This window comes from Callospermophilus lateralis, chromosome 10 (genome assembly GCF_048772815.1).
Source record: "Callospermophilus lateralis isolate mCalLat2 chromosome 10, mCalLat2.hap1, whole genome shotgun sequence".
Taxonomy (NCBI): Eukaryota; Metazoa; Chordata; class Mammalia; order Rodentia; family Sciuridae; genus Callospermophilus; species Callospermophilus lateralis.
In genome coordinates this window covers 64,058,339-64,077,392 of record NC_135314.1, presented here as the reverse complement: position 1 = coordinate 64,077,392, position 19,054 = coordinate 64,058,339, and the positions used below count along the sequence as shown (strand labels likewise).

The 19,054-nt window shown below is 34.0% G+C and overlaps 2 protein-coding genes across 2 annotated transcripts in view; one reads left to right on the top strand and one right to left on the bottom strand.

Moving 5' to 3' along the window:
- Window positions 1–13,404, top strand: part of Atp6v1a (ATPase H+ transporting V1 subunit A) — a 56,459-nt gene extending 43,055 nt beyond the window's left edge. Inside the window, exons 13-16 of the mRNA XM_076868119.2 lie at window positions 1,342–1,545; window positions 7,809–7,903; window positions 9,442–9,613; window positions 11,066–13,404. Coding sequence (XP_076724234.1) covers window positions 1,342–1,545; window positions 7,809–7,903; window positions 9,442–9,613; window positions 11,066–11,158 — 564 coding nt within the window. The 3' untranslated portion in view covers window positions 11,159–13,404. The remainder of the gene's footprint in view (window positions 1–1,341; window positions 1,546–7,808; window positions 7,904–9,441; window positions 9,614–11,065) is intronic.
- An 893-nt stretch (window positions 13,405–14,297) lies between these two features.
- Window positions 14,298–19,054, bottom strand: part of LOC143407842 (uncharacterized) — a 132,311-nt gene continuing 127,554 nt past the window's right edge. The window contains exon 3 of the mRNA XM_076867014.2: window positions 14,298–14,381. The gene's annotated coding sequence lies outside the window, so the exon portion shown is untranslated. The remainder of the gene's footprint in view (window positions 14,382–19,054) is intronic.

Genomic DNA, 19,054 nt, shown 5'->3' with positions numbered 1-19,054 from the left:
GGAGCCAGTAGCTGGGCATGGTGGCACATATCTTTAATCCCAGCAGTTCAGGAGGCTGAGGTAGGAGGATATTGAGTTCAAAGCCAGCCTCAGCAAAAGTGAGGTGCTAAGCAACTCAGTGAGACGCTGTCTCTAAATGAAATAACAAAATAGGGCTGGGGATGTAGCTCAGTGGTCTAGTGCCCCTGAGTTCAATCCCCAGTACCCCTACTCTTAAAAAAAAAAAAAAAAAAAAAGTGACCCAGTCATTTCACTCATTTGTTAACTATATCTAAATGACAGCAAAATCAGAAAATATACTTAATGCCTTGGCATTTGCTTCCCTGTGACAAGGAGGATTGTGAGTTCAAAACCAGCCTTGGGAGGGGGGGTGGCTGGGGTTGTATCTTAGCAGTAGAGCTTTCGTCTCCAACGCATGGGACCCTGGGTTCGATCCTCAGTACCACGTAAAAGATAAATGAGTGAAATAAAGGTATTGTGAATAAATATTTTTTTAAAAATTAAAAAAAAATAGCCTTAATAAAAGCAAGGTGCTAAGCAACTCAGTGAGAGAGACCCTGTCTCTAAATGAAACACAAAATAGGGTTGGGGATGTGGCTCAGTGGTTGAGTGCCCCTGATGCCTCTGGGTTCAATCCCCAGTACCCAGAAAAAGATGTATGATTCAGAGCTATAGTTTAAAAAAAAAAAAAAAGTTTATATGAAGGAATGAATCATAAGTAAGTATGTATGTAATATTCATGTAGGAAAAACAGAATAATTACCTGTGTTTCTGACAGTATCAGAAGAAATGGCAGAGGCTAAGTTTACATTTTTAAAGTCTTTAACCTATGCTAAAATTTTGAGTTTAAATTATGAGGGAAGGTGGAACAAAGTTAGGAATTCATAAAATATCTATGAAAGTTTAGTCTCTGAAACATGAATGTCAAATTTTATTGCATTGCTCCTTAATGATAGGAAACTGAATTTAATCAGAACATTTAGAGGTTTTTAATCAAAATAAAGTATCCGTTCCATTTCAATAAGCCTTTTCTTGTTCTTATGTTTATATTGTACCATAATAATCTTCAAAAGTGTCAATTTGCCTTTTTGCTATCACATTTCACATTATTAAGGAAAGTTAGATAAAATTTGAATTTGATTTGTATTATTATCCACCCTGAAAGTGAGAATACATTTTTAATGAACATTTTCTACAAGTTTATTCTGTTTTGATAACACTTGACACATACTAAAAATTAAATAACTTGTCCAGTAAATTAAACATAACATATTTAGGAAAAACAAATATGCTTCAATACTCTTAAAAACTTTTTAAGAAAATTATTATTTTTTTAATTAGGTGTTTTGGGGATTAGATAAGAAACTAGCCCAACGTAAGCATTTCCCCTCTGTCAACTGGCTCATCAGCTACAGCAAGTACATGCGTGCATTGGACGAGTACTATGACAAACATTTCACAGAGTTTGTTCCTCTGAGGACCAAAGCTAAGGAAATTCTTCAGGAAGAAGAAGACCTGGCAGAAATTGTACAGCTTGTTGGAAAGGTGAGTTGTTAAATCCCATGGGGTATAGTGTTACAGTGGCCAGTTGAATCCTTGGGTATATTCTTACCAAGCAAAATGAATAAATCCTGAACTTAAATTCAGTTTTAAAATATAATAAGTTTTAAATATTTTTAAAACTAACTAAAATGTTTTATTCTCTTTTTTTTTTTTTTTTTTTTTTTTTTGAGTGGGGGCACGTACTGAGGATTGAATCCAGGCATGCTTAACCACTGAGCCACATCCCCAGCCCTTTTTTACATTCTGTTTATTGACAGGGTCTCACTGAGTTGCTGAAGCTGGGTTTGAATTTGTGATCCTCCTGCCTCAGCCTCCAGAGCTGCTGGATTATAGTAGTGTGCCACCACACCTGAAAATTTTTTTATTCTTTTTTTATTTATTTATTTAATTTTTTTAGTTGTCAGTGGACCTTTGTTTTATTTATTTATATGCGGTGTTGAGAATCAAACCCAGGGCCTTACACATGCGAGGCAGGTGCTCTGCCACTGAGCCACAATCCAGCCCAAATTTTTTATTCTTTATAGCCCTTAGCATGGTCCTGAGTTTATTGTAGGTGAGAGGGAAAAAAACAAAACAAAACACCACTTGATTTTCTTTGAGTTCTTGAAATGCAATGTATCCATCAACCAATCAAACTAGAAGTGATAGAGGTAATGTCTTTAACATAAAATTTTTTAAGAACACTGGGACTGGGAATCAAGGATTGGATTCTAGTCCATCCATTAATTAACTATGGATCTTAAACAAGTAACTTACATTTTTATACTTATGTCTTCATGTTTCACAAGAAGATGGTGAGCCAGGTGCAGTGGTACATACCAACAATCCCATTGGTTCAGGAGGCTGAAGCAGGACGATTGCATATTTGAAGCCAGCCTCAGCAAACTAGCAAGACCCTGTCTCAAAATAAAAAATAAAAAGAACTGGGTATTGGTAAAGTATCCCTGGGTACCTAGTACCCCACCCTAAAAAAGAAGGTCATGATGGTGATGGTTTAATTAAATGTAGCCTAATTAAATTGCTGAATTGAATGACTTTTCATATAGTAGGCAGAACTAGTTAGGACTGTTAGAGGGACTGGGGATATAGCTCAGTTGGTAGAGTGCTTGCCTCATGTGCACAAGGTCCTAGGTTCGATTCCTAGCACCACAAAAAGAAAAAATAAATTTTTAGGTCCGGTCATGGTGGCAGACGCCCATAATCCTAACAACTCAGGAGGCTGAGGCAGGAGGATTGCTAGTTCAAGGCCAACCTCAGCAATTTAGCAGCAGGTAGGGGGGCAGAGCTGGGGATGTGGCTCAGTGGTTAAGTGTCCTTAGGTTTAATCCCCAGTACCAAAAAAGAAAAGTTAAGGACTATTAGAGTTCTCCACCTGATTCTGTTCTTTTGAGGATACCTTAAAAGTTCACCTCCTAATTTTTCCCAATAAAGATAGTTTTATTAAATAACTAACATGTATAGCATGTATTAAATATTTATTATTTATAGGGTACTGTGGCTCTCTGAGATTAACAACAAACAGAAGACCTGCAAAACCAGATAAAGGCAATACAGAAAATAAAATTATGTTTATTTTGTTTATGAATGTAGATATAAAAGTATTAAATGTTTATTTGTTACACCAAGTAGGTTATTCAAAATAGAATAATGTATCCTGAACAAGTAAAGGAATGCAAATGTGATTCAACACAATATTATTATAATTTCCCAGTATAATTAATGTAACAGAAAAGAATATCTTAATCAATATGGAAAAAATATTTGAAGTTTATTTCTTATGAGTTTTAGAAACCTCTTAGGCAAGAAGGAATAGAAGTAAACTTCCTTAGTTTGTTAAAAGATACTAAGCTGAGGGGCTGGGGTTGTAGCTTAGTGGTAAAGCACTTGCCTAGCATGTATGGGGTGCTGGATTTGATCCTCAGCACCACATAAAAATAAATAAACAAAGGTATTGTGTCCATCTACAACTAAAAGAAAAAAAAATTTCTAAAGATACTAAGTTGAATGTGAGGGCATGTGTCTGTAATACCAGCTACTGGGGAGGCTGTGGCCAAAGAGCCCAGATGAGAGACTAGTCTGAGCAACATAGCAAGACCCCATCTTAAAAAAATAAAAATAAAAATAGCATGCTAAATACAGGGGAAATATTTGATACAATTTATTTTTTTAAAAAATCAATATTAAGATAAGAATGCCTGTTATCACTGTGTTCAATTGAATACAGAGGTCCTTATTAATAATGTTAGAAATCAGACAGCTTGTAAAGGAAGAGATAAAAATGTCATTATTCATAGATAATATGTTCATATAACTACAAAAATAACAGAGGAATAGAAATAATAAGAGTATAAGAAGGAATTGCGATGCAAGATAAATATAAATAAAGAAAATTTCACTAGGATTAGGAATGTGGTTCCGTGGTAGAGTACTTGCCTAGCATGCATGAGGCCCTCAGTTCTATCCAAAGCACTGAAAAATAAAAATTCTCAATACAAGCAATACTAATTAGGAAATAAAATTAAAAATAAGATGTTCATAATAGCAACAACAAATAGAGTATATGCACTACCCAGAAATCCATATTTCTGTTATGGAAAATATCTTTAAACTAAAAAATGAAACAGAAGATGATCTAAAAAGAGTCTATTCTTTTGGATGGATGACTTATTAAAAAATTGCCACTTCTCTTTAAAATATAAGTTCAATGTGATGCTAGTCAAATTTCTAGTTGAATCTTCTGAGCAAATCACTAATCATTCCAAAGTCTATTTGCCATCACAAAGATTCACAATCTTAAAAATAAAATAAAAATAAAAAAGTAAGGAACTTCCCTCTATTGTTTAATACAAAACCATAGTAAGAAAAACAGTATGGTATTGGTGAAATAACAAACAGTGGTGGGACAGAATAGGTATAGACTTGTGTATGTGCGTTCCCTTGATATTGTGAAATGACTCCACAAATCAAGTGAGAGGAGGATAGGTTCTTTTAGTGAACAGTGGAAAACTACTATTTGGAGAAAATAGAACTGGATTGCTACTAAATTCCACATATTAAGGTAGACTCCAGGTAGATTATCAATTTAACTATTAGAGGGAAGAGGTTAATAGAAAAGAAATATTAAGGATAACATTTTGATCTAGGATTAGAGAAGGACTTCTTAAACAAACCTCATTGAACACATTAAAAGAAAACAAAGGTTTTTTGATAAAAGTAAGAATTTTTGTTCAACAAAGGCTTACCCATGAATAAAGGTAACAAACTGATGACAGATTGGGATAGGAAGTTTCTGACAAGTAAAACTGGTGGGCTTTCTAAAATATTAACTTTAAGTTAACAAGAAAACTAGAACCCCAACAAATATGACCAAAGGAAAGAGCAGACAGATTATGGAAGAGAAAATCCAAAAGATTAAAGACCTTTGGTAAAATTCTCCAACAACCATGATGTATCACATTACTCTGGTGAGAAAAACTGGGTATTGCCAAGTGTTGTGGGAATGGAGGAACTAGTGTACTCCTTGTGGCATGTCATCTGGTGCTACCATTGTAAAGAACAGTCCAATGGGACTTGCTTGCATGCCATGGAACCTAGTAGCTCTGCTTCTGGATATTTATCTCCAGAGAAATTCTCAAACAAGTCCTAAAGTGGACATTAATGATGGTGGGGAATTAGAGGAAATCTGGGTGCCTTCTCCAGGGGACCAAAAAAAAAAGGTAAAGAAAGAACAAAGCATAACACAGAATGGTTTGTACAAGAGCTAGGTGCAGCAAACTATGTGGCACGTGGTGTCATGGATGGATCTGGAAAAAACAGTGCCTAAGGCACAAATGAGAATGATTTACATAAAGAAAATACTAATACAAAATGTACTTTTCACATAAATTTAAATAAATAAAAGGAAACACATAAAACACATTTTAATATTTACCTGTGATTGAAGAAGGGATATGAGATAGAAGGGATTTTTTTTTTAAAAAAGAAGACCCGATCCTTACCTAAGAAACTTAATACATACAAATAATAGAAGAATGCAATTAACTTTGCCTGTCCCTTTCTCACAACTCCCAAGAAATTTTTAAAACTAAGAATTTAAATAACTAAAATAATAAACCAGGATAAGAAGAAGTATTTTTAAAAAAAAAAAAAGAACATTAATCAGGGACAGGGTTTGTGGGTTAGTGGTAGAGTGCGGTGCCTAGCATGTGTGAGACACTGGGTTTGATCCTCAGCACTACATAAAAGTAAATAAAGGTATTGTGTTCATCTACAACCAAAAACAATTAAAAAAAAAAAAAACATTATTCAGTTTGTACTCTCATGTTCATAGCAGCCCTTCTCACAACAGTGCTAGGAGTGAAAACAACTCAAATGTTCATCTATAAATAAATGAATGAACAAAATGGTATGTTCATACAATGTGATATTATTCAGCCTTTTTAAAAAAGGAAATCCTTTCTCTGGCTATATCATGAATGAACCTTGAGGACATTATGCAAAGTGAATACACCATTCATTAAAAAAATACTGTTATGATTTCACTTAAGAACTATCTAAAGTAGACAAACTCATACTTCTCAGAAGAAGAAATACAAATGGCCAACAAACAGGAAAAAAATGTTCAACTTCCTAGCAAACAGGAATATGCAAATCAAAACTACATTGATATTTCATCTGAATCCAATCAGAATGGCAATTTTTAAGAATATAAATAATGATAATGCTGGCGAGAATGTAGAGGAAAAGGTGCACTCATATAGTGTTGGTGGGAGTGCAAATTAGTACAACTCTGGAAAGTAGTATGGAGATTCTTCAAAAAACTAGGAATGGAACCATCATATGACCTATCTATCCCATTCCTTTCTATTTTTGCAGGAAAAAAACCTAAACTAAAATCAACATACTAATCAGCATACTATAGTATATAGGCATATCAATATTTATAATAGTGCAGTTCACAATAGCCAAGTAATGGAATCAACCCAGGTGCCCATCAATAAATGAATGAATTAGGAAAATGTGGCATATATACAGTAGAGTTTCACTCAGTCATAAAGAAGAATGAAATTATGGCATACGCTGGTAAATGCATGGACATGGATAACATCATGCTGAGTAAAATAAACCAGACTAAGAAAATCAAGGGTCAGTGAATTTTTTCTCTCATATGCAGAAATTACAACAAATTAAGGGGGATAGGGAAGTGGGGGGTGAGTATCATAAGCATAAAGGGAAAAGATCATTGGAGTGGAAAAAGGGAAAGGGAGGAGAGACAGGAAGGTGGAGGAAATGCAGAATCAAGTTGACAAAATTTTGCTGTGTGCATGTATAAATATACCACAGTGAATTACTCCTTCATATGTATCTATAAAGCACCAATTAAGAATAAATGGATAAATGAATAGAGGGAAGATTAGTAGAGGAAGGAGTATGGGGGAGGGAAAGAGGACGCACTAGAGACTAAAATGGAGCATGTATGATTATGTCAAAATGAACCCCAATATTATGTGTAACTATAATACACTAATAAAAACATTTAAAAAAACAATAAATAATGAAAGGAAGACTACTTGAGTAGAGTTTGGGGAACAGGAGAAGGGAGAAGAGGGAAAGAGGATGTATTAGGAACTGAAATGGAGCAAATGATATTTCATGCATGTATGATTACATCAAAATGAACCCCAGTTTTATGTATAACTATAATGCAGTATGAAAGATATTCTTACAATAAAGTAGTCAAGTTCATAAAAACATAAAATAGAATGGTGGTTATCAGTATCTTGGAGGAGGGAAGAAGGGGCTTACTATTTACCGACATATGATTTCAGATTTGCAAGATAGAAAACTTCTGAAAATCGGCTTCACAACACCTCTGAACTGAGCTCTTAAAAATAGTTAAGATGGCAAATTTTATGTTATATACTTTTTAACCACAAACAAGAACAATCAAATGCAGTCATAAAGCAAATTTATTAGTACATCCCTGTAATCCCAGCAACTCGGGAGTCTGAGGCAGGAAGACCAGCCTTAGCAACTTAGCGCAAGACCTTTTCTCAAAAAGTAAGAAAGGGCTGGGGATGTAGCTCAGTGGTAGAGCACCCCTCTGTTTGATTCCCAGTACCAGGAAAATAAAATTTTGGGTTATGTGTTGATTATATTATTTCTGCTTGCTTAACTGATTATCACCATTGGTACCGACATGATGGAACAAAATTTCTAAAAATGTATTTTTTTTTCTCTTCTAGGCCTCTTTAGCAGAAACTGATAAAATCACTCTGGAGGTAGCAAAGCTTATCAAAGATGACTTCCTACAACAAAATGGATATACACCTTATGACAGGTAGGCTATACAGATTTTTCTTTTTTTTTTAATTGAGGCATTATAATTATACAAAATAATAGGATTCATTGTGATATATATGTAAATGCACAGACATAATTTTGTCGATTTTATTGCCCAGTTCTTCCCCTTCACCTCCCCTTCTGATTTTCTTTCCTTATTTGAGGATTTTCTGTTGTGCTTGGGCAAGGAGTTACCTACACATTAAAACCTTTCTTTCCTCACACAGATAAATGCTGACTCAATATATTGGTTTATTTTGTAAATTCATAGCAGACATCTAATGGTTGAAATCATCACCTTTTCTCAATTTGCTCATTTGTGAAATTATGACAGTATTTTCACTCATACAACCGTCTATAATTAGACTAAATTATGGCTTAGTGTGCAGAGCCTGGGGATCATTACCTGCTTTAGAAACTATCTTTGCTAATTCCTTTCATTACCCATGTCTCTTGTACTCTTCGCTTAGATAATTATGTTATTCTTTCCTGCCTTGTTTGTCAAGAGTCCTGTATCTTTTTCCTTCCACTAAAGCCTTTGTTGCTGCCAGTCCCAGCCCCTTCACCCCTGCCCAGTGCTTGCTTTTTTTCACTGTTGTCTCTGCCACTCCTGTGGCATGTTGAAAGTTCCTATTTCTTTTAAACTGTGAGGATTTGAGCCCTTTTCTCCCAGGCTAGCTTTTCTCCCTCAAATCATATTTGGTTCCACATAAGAACCAGAGAACTAAGCAAATAGGATTAATCAGACCATAGAGCAAGCAGAAAATATGCCAGTATGTTAGTAAGCCTTCGAAATCTGTTAAATCGGGAACTTAAGAAGCTCTAGAAACCAAACCGCCTACACAAAGATAACTCAACTAGGGAAAAATCTTTGGAAAAGGTGTGATAGGACTATGCATGAAATTATGTATGCAGATGTCTAGGAGTGTGTTAGAAGACTGATAAGGACAAATGTGATTGAATTGATATTTACTCATGTGTACGTACAGTCTCTATTTCTTTGTTACAAAAAGGTATGAGTAAATGAAAATGAACACATTAAAGAGAATGAGGCTACTATTATTAACTCACAGCAATTTGCAGTTCCTCCCTTCCTATTATTCATTAAACCTTAACTAATATCACAAAGGAGTCTTTACAACTCAGTTATTTTTCATTTGAGTTACTTACCTACCACAAATACTACAAATCCTGGGAGGGGCATTATATTGTAGCAATATTATTTCATTGTCCCTCCTATTTGATAAATTTACAGACAAAAATAAACATCCCCCTTAAAACAAATAAAATAGATATCTCCATATTCATCCATACCAGTGCTGAGGTGTCTTTGCCCAAAAATTCTCCTTAAATAATTATTGGTCTTTTGTATTGTTCTTCTTTTCTTATGTATCGTCTAATAAATATAAGCAGTTTGCATACTTAAATAAAGAAGCTGATTCCCTGGTAATTTATAGTTAAAGTTTTACATACTGAAAGTATGAACCCACTTTGGAATTTGTTTTTGTTAATTCTTTTGACCTTCATTTACCCTAGGTTCTGCCCATTCTACAAGACAGTAGGGATGCTGTCCAACATGATTGCATTTTATGATATGGCCCGTAGAGCTGTTGAAACCACTGCCCAGAGTGACAATAAAATCACATGGTCGATTATCCGTGAGCACATGGGGGAGATCCTCTATAAACTTTCCTCCATGAAATTCAAGGTATATTTTGGTTCTGCTATAACTTTTTTAGTAGGAGTTTTTTTTTTTTTTCTCTTAACAGTTTGAGTCCCAAACCTGGGGTATGAAACTTGCTTTTATCATTTTCATATATGCTCAGGATGTATATAACCAGAACAGGTCTTGAGGTGATATTCAAGTAGGAATTCCAGTGATAAAAAATTATAGTATGTCACATCTAAAATAAATGCTGACTATTTCTCTTTTGTCGTAGCTGCCAGGCAATTTAGAGCTAAATTCATTGTCGAGCAGCAATTATCTTACTTCAAGTGCCTATTAACATCTAGCTCCTATGTTCTTCTGAAATGATGTCTGCTCTATTTACTTCTTGCAAATATCATGTAGTACACATTTTTACTTTTACATGACCCACAAGATAAAAATAGGTAGTTATGTTAAATTACCAGTAGAAACTCAAATGTATAAGATTGTTTTTAAAATATTTGATCAATTGAATTGTATTTAATTAAGTCATGACATTCAGGCATATTTACTAATTACCTACTGAGAATGATTCTCAGCATGTATATATAATGTATTAAATTTTTACATAACTTATAGAATATATGTATATTTACAGTATAGATTAAAAATATAAATCTGTATAAATATTCACTATATCAAGAATTAATATTCACAATCTTTGGGTCCTGTCATTCCACTTTGAGATATGTGAACCAAGGAAAAAATCAGAGATTTTTGTTTTGTTTTGTTTTGCAGTACTGGGGATTAAACTCAGGGTCCTATACATGCTAGGCAAGCACTCTATCAATTATGCCATATCCATAGGATAAAATATATTAAGGCATTAATTTTTTTTTCCAAATACCCAAAAACATGAAGAAATACATTATAGAGTGAAAAAAATAATTTATAAAAAAATTCATATATAAATTGATTTAAATTTTGTCTTTAATAATTCACTTAAGAAAAAGATGAAAAATAAACCTATAAAAATGATTTCTAGTAGTGTGATTGAAGGTGAAAACTTTTCTATTTACATGCTTATTGTATCAAAAGCATCACTAGGGTTTTTTTTTAATGCTTTGGGAGAGTAATATTTTTCCAAGGCATTTAGGAAATTTCTGGCTGTTGGTATGGACAACCATGTACTTGGTTTTGTTTATTTTCATACTGACCCATTTCTTACTGGGTCAGAGAGCTTTGGGCATTTTAAAGTCTTGTACACATTTTACTCAATTAAATTGCCTTCCATGAGGATTTTAAGTATGGTATATTTTAAAATTTATTTTCCATATTTCAGTTCTGCATCACAGTATGATACTATCAGACTTTGAATAATATATTGTTTTTACTAATTTCCAGTTATATATACCCAGTCATATGCATCTAAATTTTTTAAATATAAGGAAATTATCACATTCTGAAAATTATTTTCCAAAGGTAAATTGAATTTTTAATATCTTTTTTCAGGATCCAGTGAAAGATGGTGAAGCAAAGATCAAGGGTGACTATGCACAACTTCTTGAAGATATGCAGAATGCATTCCGAAGCTTAGAAGATTAGAACAGTGATTCCTTTCCTCCTATTCCTCAGCAAGCTCATATGTGTATATTTTCTTGAATTTCTCATCTCAAACCCTTTGCTTCTTTATTGTGCAGCTTTGAGACTAGTGCCTATGTGTGTTTTCTTTTGTTTTGCTGTTTATTTGGTAGGTCTTATACAAAACAAACATTCCTTTCCTCCAGTGTTTGAAGGGCCTCCCTGATACTTTATCTGAAGTGGTGAATGTAGTAAATATGATATACAATGGCTACACTACTGTAAACCTGTATGTAGGGTGAACTCCCTCCTTGTACTAGGTTTGTCCATTCCTCATCTCCATTAAATTGTAAACAGGACTTACTGCATATACTCTCTTTGAGTAGATTTAGAATGAAAGGCCATATTTTTAAACCTTTTGACAGGTACTTTGTGAAATGACTTACTATCTATGTGGTCATTGCAGGTTAGCATTTTGCTAAGTAACTACTTTGCAGGAAATGTTTTACTTTTTAAAAACTTTGATGGTTAATGTTCCAATTATGCATTGCTTTCCCAGTATAAATCAGGAATATTTATGGGAAGCTATTGGGAACTACATTGTTTTTAAAAAGATATTCATGGAGCTCAGCATAATATATGAATCAGTACCCTCTCAAAGCATGAAAAAAAAGACAGGTGGTCAAACTTAGCTAACATCATCTTGTTAAACCATACTTTATTTTGCTAGAAAAAATTCAGTATCAAGGACTATTATATACTACATTAAATTACATTAAAACAATCATCGAAAACTTGATCTATATCACATACTTATTTTCCTCAAACATCTTGGAAGCCTAAGTTTTTAAGAATCATGTGGCAATGCGATGATCAGTAAAGTGCCACAGGTAAGATACTTAGTAGTGGTTAAAGGCCGTTTGCCCCTTTAAGAACCAGCTGGGCTGTAGTGATTCTTGGGGTCAGAGTGACATTATGTTTTTACAAAGTAAAAACATGTCACATGCTTGCATGTTTATTTGCTTGTTGAATTTTTGAACAACCAGTTTACCAATTGTAGAGAATATTGCTTTCGTGGGTTTTTTTTCTGACTTGGAGTTTCTCAGAATATGGCCATAGTAGTGTGACAGTTTCCATTCTGTTTAATAGGGATGAAGTTAATTCTTTTATCTGCTGGTAACACAATCTGAGTCATGTGAAAAAAAGATCATTTCATCCTATCTTTTAAGTATATGTCTAAAAATAATAAATCTCTGTGTTCATATACTAAGGCACGCTGCAGAACAGCACTGAGAGCAAGTTTCCCATTTACTCTTTCTGACCAATAGAGGTGGCACCATTGCTTCCTTTTTGGGAAAAGGAAAGGGTGTACATGAGCATATCTGATGATTTGATACACAATGTAATAGCACAAATAAAGTATTTATTTTATGCTTCAGTATGTTATTTAATTTTGGGATAATGCATTTCTTTTGGTCTCTTAAAGAAAGATGTGTTCAGTAGTGAATTCAGGTATAGTTTTGTGAAAATCCTTGAAGATTACATATTTTCCAGTAGCCTGCTATTCAGGAAAGATATTCTTCCATAGAACGTTTTTTTTTAACCCTTCAGAATATTGACAGATAAGAATTATGCAATGATTTGTTGAGATGTGGACTTAATGGTGCTGCTTAATCAGTTTGCTTCCAATGTAGGAGACTTCCTACCCAGAGGTCCTAAGACTAGTGGAAATTAAAAGGATTTCAAAAACTTCTGTTAAATCTACCAGCAAGCTAGGATTGTGATCATAATGAATGACATGAAGAAACTAATTGACCAAGTGTGTTTTCTGTTGTACTGAATTTGAAACATGCATTCTTCCTCCTTTTAAGAATGCTGATGTATGAATGTGAAGATGCTTGAGAAACTATGCTCAGATATTCATTGTAAGTGTCCCTTCACATATATGTTGTAGAATTCCAATTAGTCACTGATAGTATTTCTTTAGTAAGGCTGTGTTAAAGTTACAGCAATCTTTTAAAAAGATTATGCAGTTCTATATTTATTGTGTTGTACCTCGTCCTAAGTGCAGCCAGTGAAACAAGTTTCATATGTATTTTTCCAGTGTTAAATCTCACACACTGTATCCTCTGGAAATTTCCGTCTATCCTAAAGAATGAATAGAAGAGGCCATATATATTGCCTTCTTATCCTTGAGATTTCACTATCTTTATGTTAAAAGTTATGTATAATTATTAAAATCTATGAAAGAATAAAATGGATTTAAATTATTTGTCTTCTCTTTTTGGGTAGCAGGATATCTGCTAGAAAACATCCCATCTTGTTGTATATGGACTTAGTATTATAACACGACCTTTTAAATTTTTTATTTATTTTCTTTATAGATTATTTAAGATCCTAAAACCAAATTGGGGCCATCACTGAAGTGATATCCCATCATTGTATCTTACAATGATTTAAAAATATAGCACATGGAATTTTATCCATTCTGATGGTACTTTAAATTGGAAACGTAAGTGGATTTCTGAAAATTAACTTGTAAATTAAAAGAGATCAGTGATACTTCAGTTTGAGGCAAGGGAACAAAGCCTTATAATTCATGCTTTTGCAAGCTGAATTATTTTAGATCCAATGTAGCAATGAACAACATTCATTGTGTAGTTATCCAATATGTTATCTAGGATATGCTTTTTTTAAAATTTTATTTATTTATTTAGTAGTGGGGTTTGAATTCTGAGGGACACTTGACTACTGAGCCACATCTCCAGCCCTATTTTGTGACAGGGTCTCTCAGGTGCTTTGCACCTTCTTTTGCTGAGTCTGTCTTTAATCCTCCTGCCTCAGCCTCCAAGCCACTGGGATTACTACCGTGTGCCACCACGCCAGCTTAGGATATGTTTTAATTTTCCTTGAATGTTGTATTTCCAAAGAAGTGAAAAAGCAGGGTGTAATGGACAACTTCATATTCCTACTGAGTGCCATGTTTATGTAGAGGAATACTTAGGAATTCACAGGAAGACTTCTTCCTTATAAAGTGGGTAGTTTTCAGTCCCTTAGGTAATATCCCAATATCTTCCTCATATTAGTTTTAATGGTTTGCTATGCATAAAAGCATGAAGAAGAAAACTCACTTTTGAAAGTCAGTGTGATAAAATGCTGTGGACATTGTTTTAATAGTTTCCGTTTTCCTCAGAAGTTGACTCTCAGACAAGTATTTGAGTTTAGGTAGTTTATTTGGGAGATGATCCTAGGAAACACCAATAGGGGAGTAGAGAATTGGGACAGAATAAAAAGAAGTGATTATAAATATTCATTGTTAAATAAATTAATACTGTTGAACTATGGAACTCAATCTTGCTGCTGAATTCTGGGAGCAAATGAAGAACATGCATCTTAATTATTACACCTGTGAGTACTTTAACCAATCATTGATGGCCAATTCCTATCAATTTTCCATTGCAAACTGTTCTTACAAAGACAGGAAAAATAATTCCCAGCACATGCATACAGATAGATGAGGCCTGGTGGACATACAAAATCCCCTGGGATATTAGGTTAGCATGCACTGAATGATAACTCATAGCTGAAGAGAGAACGGTGAAATGTTACCAGCAACTCTTTCAGGCTTCTTAGGAACCCAGGAAAAAAAGAATTATTCAATCAGTAATTGAAAAGCCATTGTTCTGCAAAATAAGGAAACACTATTTTAAAGGATCAAGAAACTGGGAGAAAAGATGTGTTTTAAAGAGCAGAAAGTATACACATACATGTGCTAATTGTGGTGATGAATAGACCAATGTGGGTTTTAATGCTCCTGAAAGTAAATAGCTTCTTAAGTTAATGGGGATTTTGATCATTTCTTATAGCCCTTTCATTATAAAAAAGAGGAATTTGGAGTCCAGAGAGGTTAAGTTGATTTGCTCAATGTCAAACACGGCTCTTTATATGAGAATTCAGTTCTTTTGGTTTCCAGAGTCTGATTGCACTTAAATCATACTGTCTTTCCCTTGTGTCTGCACTTTTTATTCAGAACCAAGGAGTTAAGTTGAATAAAGATGAGAAAAATAAATCGGAAAAAAGTAAGAAAAATTACTGGCTACACAAGGTGGACATGGGTAGTACAGTAGAAGGACTCATTTACAATGTGATTCAGAAATTATTAACAATTGAGTCAGTTTAGGAGAACGAATGCAGAAGTAGATATGATTTTTACCAAATTAATATAGAAGTATTTAAAGAGAAAAGAACAACATGAACAATAAATGTCATAAAGAACTTGTCTCGAGAATATAAGAAGAACCCCTTAAAAAGAAAAACAGATCTTGAAAGATAAATAGATAAGACTTAGGCCATATTGTGTGAAAAGGGTGCTCAGATTCTAGTCCTTAGGAAAAATAAGTTAATATAACATGATAATTTTCTTCATACACGCTAGAATGGCTGAATTGGAAAGAAAATACCAACTGTCGGTGAGTTTTTTGAGCAACTGAAACTTAAAAAACATTTTTGGTGTGCCACAGTCCGGCTGGGCCAAATAACCAGGGGGTGACAAGCAACTTGAAGATTAAAACAGGAACCACTTTATTGCGAGTGAACTCAGCGTGAACTGAGTGAGAACTCAAAGTAGCGGGCACCCAAGGTAGCAGGAGCCGCTTCTCTGCGGGACAGCAGAGATACATATACCCAACTAATTACACACAGCTTAACTCAATTAACATCATCTAGATACAGCAGTCAGTCAATAAGGAATCCTCATCATCTTAATGGCTCGCTGGCGTTACTTCACAAACCACTCCTTCTGGCAAACTGCCAGGCGCCATCTTGACTTGATTTGCATCCCCAACATTGGTGGAAGTGTAAATTTGTGCAATCACTTTGGAAACTATTCTGGTAGAATCTACAAAATTAAGGGAGAAGGAATACCTGTTGACCCAGGAATCCCATTTAGAAACAAAAATATATCCCAACAGAATACATACATACATGTTCACCAAAAGACACATACCAAAATGTACATGGTAGCACTATTTTTTTTTTTTGAAGAAGTCTTGAAAGATTTATTTATTTATTTATTTATTTATTTTTTATTGGTTATTCAAAACATTACAAAGATTTCAGAATCACATCGGTTACACATCCACATTTTTACATAATACCATAATAGTAACTGTTGTATTCTGCTACCTTTCCTATCCTCTACTATCCCCCCTCCCCTCCCCTCCCATCTTCTCTCTCTACCCCATCTACTGTAATTCATTTCTCTCCTTATTTTTTTCCCATTCCCCTCACAAACTCTTAAATGTAATTTTGTATAACAATGAGGGTCTCCTTCCATTTCCAAGCAATTTCCCTTTTCTCTCCCTTTCCCTCCCACTTCATGACTCTGCTTAATGTTAATCTTTTCCTCCTGCTCTTCCTCCCTGCTCTGTTCTTGGTTGCTCTCATTATATCAAAGAAGACATCTGGCATTTGTTTTTTAGGGCTTGGCTAGCTTCACTTAGCATAATCTGCTCTAGCATGGTAGCATTATTTGTAATAGCCCAAACTAGAATCTACTTAAATGGTGATTTGGAAGAATTAAAGTAAATTGTGATATATTTACATAATGAAACATACAGAAAAGAGTTAATGCATTAACACACATGTATGTCACAGACATAATGTTTAAAGAAGCGAAACAAAATATACTGTATGATTTTATTTATATAAAATTTAAAAATGAGGGCCGGGGATATGGCTCAAGCGGTAACGTGCTCACCTGGCATGCACAGGGTGCTGGGTTTGATCCTCAACACCACATAAAAATAAAATAAAGATGTTATATCCACCGAAAACTGAAAAATAAATATTAAAAAATTCTCTCTTTTAAAAATAAAATTTAAAAATGAAATCTATTTGAAGTCAAGATGTGGGGAAGAGGATATTAATAGCAGAACTGTGGCATAAAGGGGCTTCTGGAATATTGGTAGTGTTCTGGTTCTTGACGTGAGTCCTGCTAATGGGTGTGTCTCTTTGCAAAACCTCACATACAATATGGTTCACCATAAATATGTAATAAATTTTAGGAAAATTTACATACATGATTTAAGTCCTTTTCTATTGTATATCACACTTCACTAGGAAGTTTACAAAAAAAGATTTAAATTAATGAATTTCTAAGTATTTAAAATAGTTTGTAATAAGAAATATATTGTGGTGGTTTAAAAATACTTTTAGGTTTTACCTAGTAATAAAAGTGACCTTATTTTTGTTTGATTTTTAAACTTGCCTTTCCTAGCAGCAGTGACAGATTTGAATTTTTTTGTTACTGGGGATCAAACCCAGGGTCTCTTACTAGCAAGTGGTCTACCACTGAACTGCAGCCCCAGCCTCTGAATTTTTCAATTTGAGAAGTTTCTGGTATTTTTGCAATCAGTAGTTTCTTTTGTTGGATAGCTGATGAAGATTTGGAGAATAATCTGTTCTTGGAACAGAGAGAAGCTAATCAGACCACATGTTTGTAGAATGTATGAACTATTGTCTTATTCACAGAGCCAGTGGCATACAAACATTATTCAGGTATTTATAAATACATATCACAGCCCTCAAAGCAGCAATGCATGACTTTCTAAAAGCAGGTTTAATATTTTAAATGTTTTAATTAAATATTTTCCAAACTAGTCTGAATACAAGAGGTACATTTGATAGTGTTAATGAAACAAATTTTCAGTCCTTGTCTTGAAATAATAATAACATCTTTATTTGAATTGAATTCTGACATCTAGGAGAAGAGTAGGTGAATCAATTTTATAAACATTCCAGGTTGTGGGTGTAGTTGCACACACTTGTAATCCCAGCAACTCAGGAGGTTGAGACAGGAGGATTGTGAGTTCAAAGCCAGCCTCAGCAATTTAGAACGGCCCTAAGCAATTTAGTGAGACCCTGTCTCTAAATAAAATACAAAATAGGGCTGGGGATGTGGCTCAGTGGTTGAGTGCCCCTGAGTTCAATCCCCAATACTCACCCTACCCCTTCCAAAAATAATAATAATAAAAACAACAACAAAAAGAATTCCAGGTAATTCTTACCATTAGGGCAAGTTTTGAGAAACAGATATCTTTATTCAATGCTTAGCTATAAAAGATAACATAAGAGAATCAAGTGTAAATAAGTGTTCTTCCAAAACCTAACTAGTTTTATCATAATTTCAGCATTAAAAGATTTCATTGAGCCATTTATCCTTTAAGACATTCCTTGATACCAGCCTTAAACAGTACTCTGCTGATTCACATGTATTGAGTCTCCTAGACTCAGAATAGGCTGGCAGTAGGACAGTTTTCCTAAATCATGAAATTTAAGCAGTAATTATAGTTATGCCTATGGATTTCAAACATGATTCTTTTACAGCAGTTTCTCTTCTGCCCATTTCTCTATATGCAGGGCATTTTTAAAAGGAATCAAATTCTGAAATATGTTTGAGGCTTAGTTTGTGAATTACAAAAAGTATAATTTGATTCCAATTTTTAAAAACAACATTTGTCCTGGGATTCAAAATTTCTTTTTTTTTTTAAATCCTTCATAATAATTTTCTTGGTTCAATTTTTAACTACTGTCTGAATAGCTCTAGTATTTTTATGACTCCCAAATAGCTAGTACATTTAGCATTTATTTGATGACTTAAAATTGCACTAAGAGTTTTGGGATACCTTGTATAAAACCCCTAAATTGCCTTCAGTCACATAAAATCACATTCATGGCTTTTATTTTTAAATTGCGTGCTGCATTTTAAAGTCTTTATAAAGTCTTTTTGACAGTTGCCCTTAAAAATATTGAGGACAGTATTTCCCCAAGTATGGTATTGATGGTTAGGTTCTTTGGGTACAGGTCCTGAGATGGAGACTGAGATATAAACTGCTAATTAAGAATCCACAATTTAGAAAG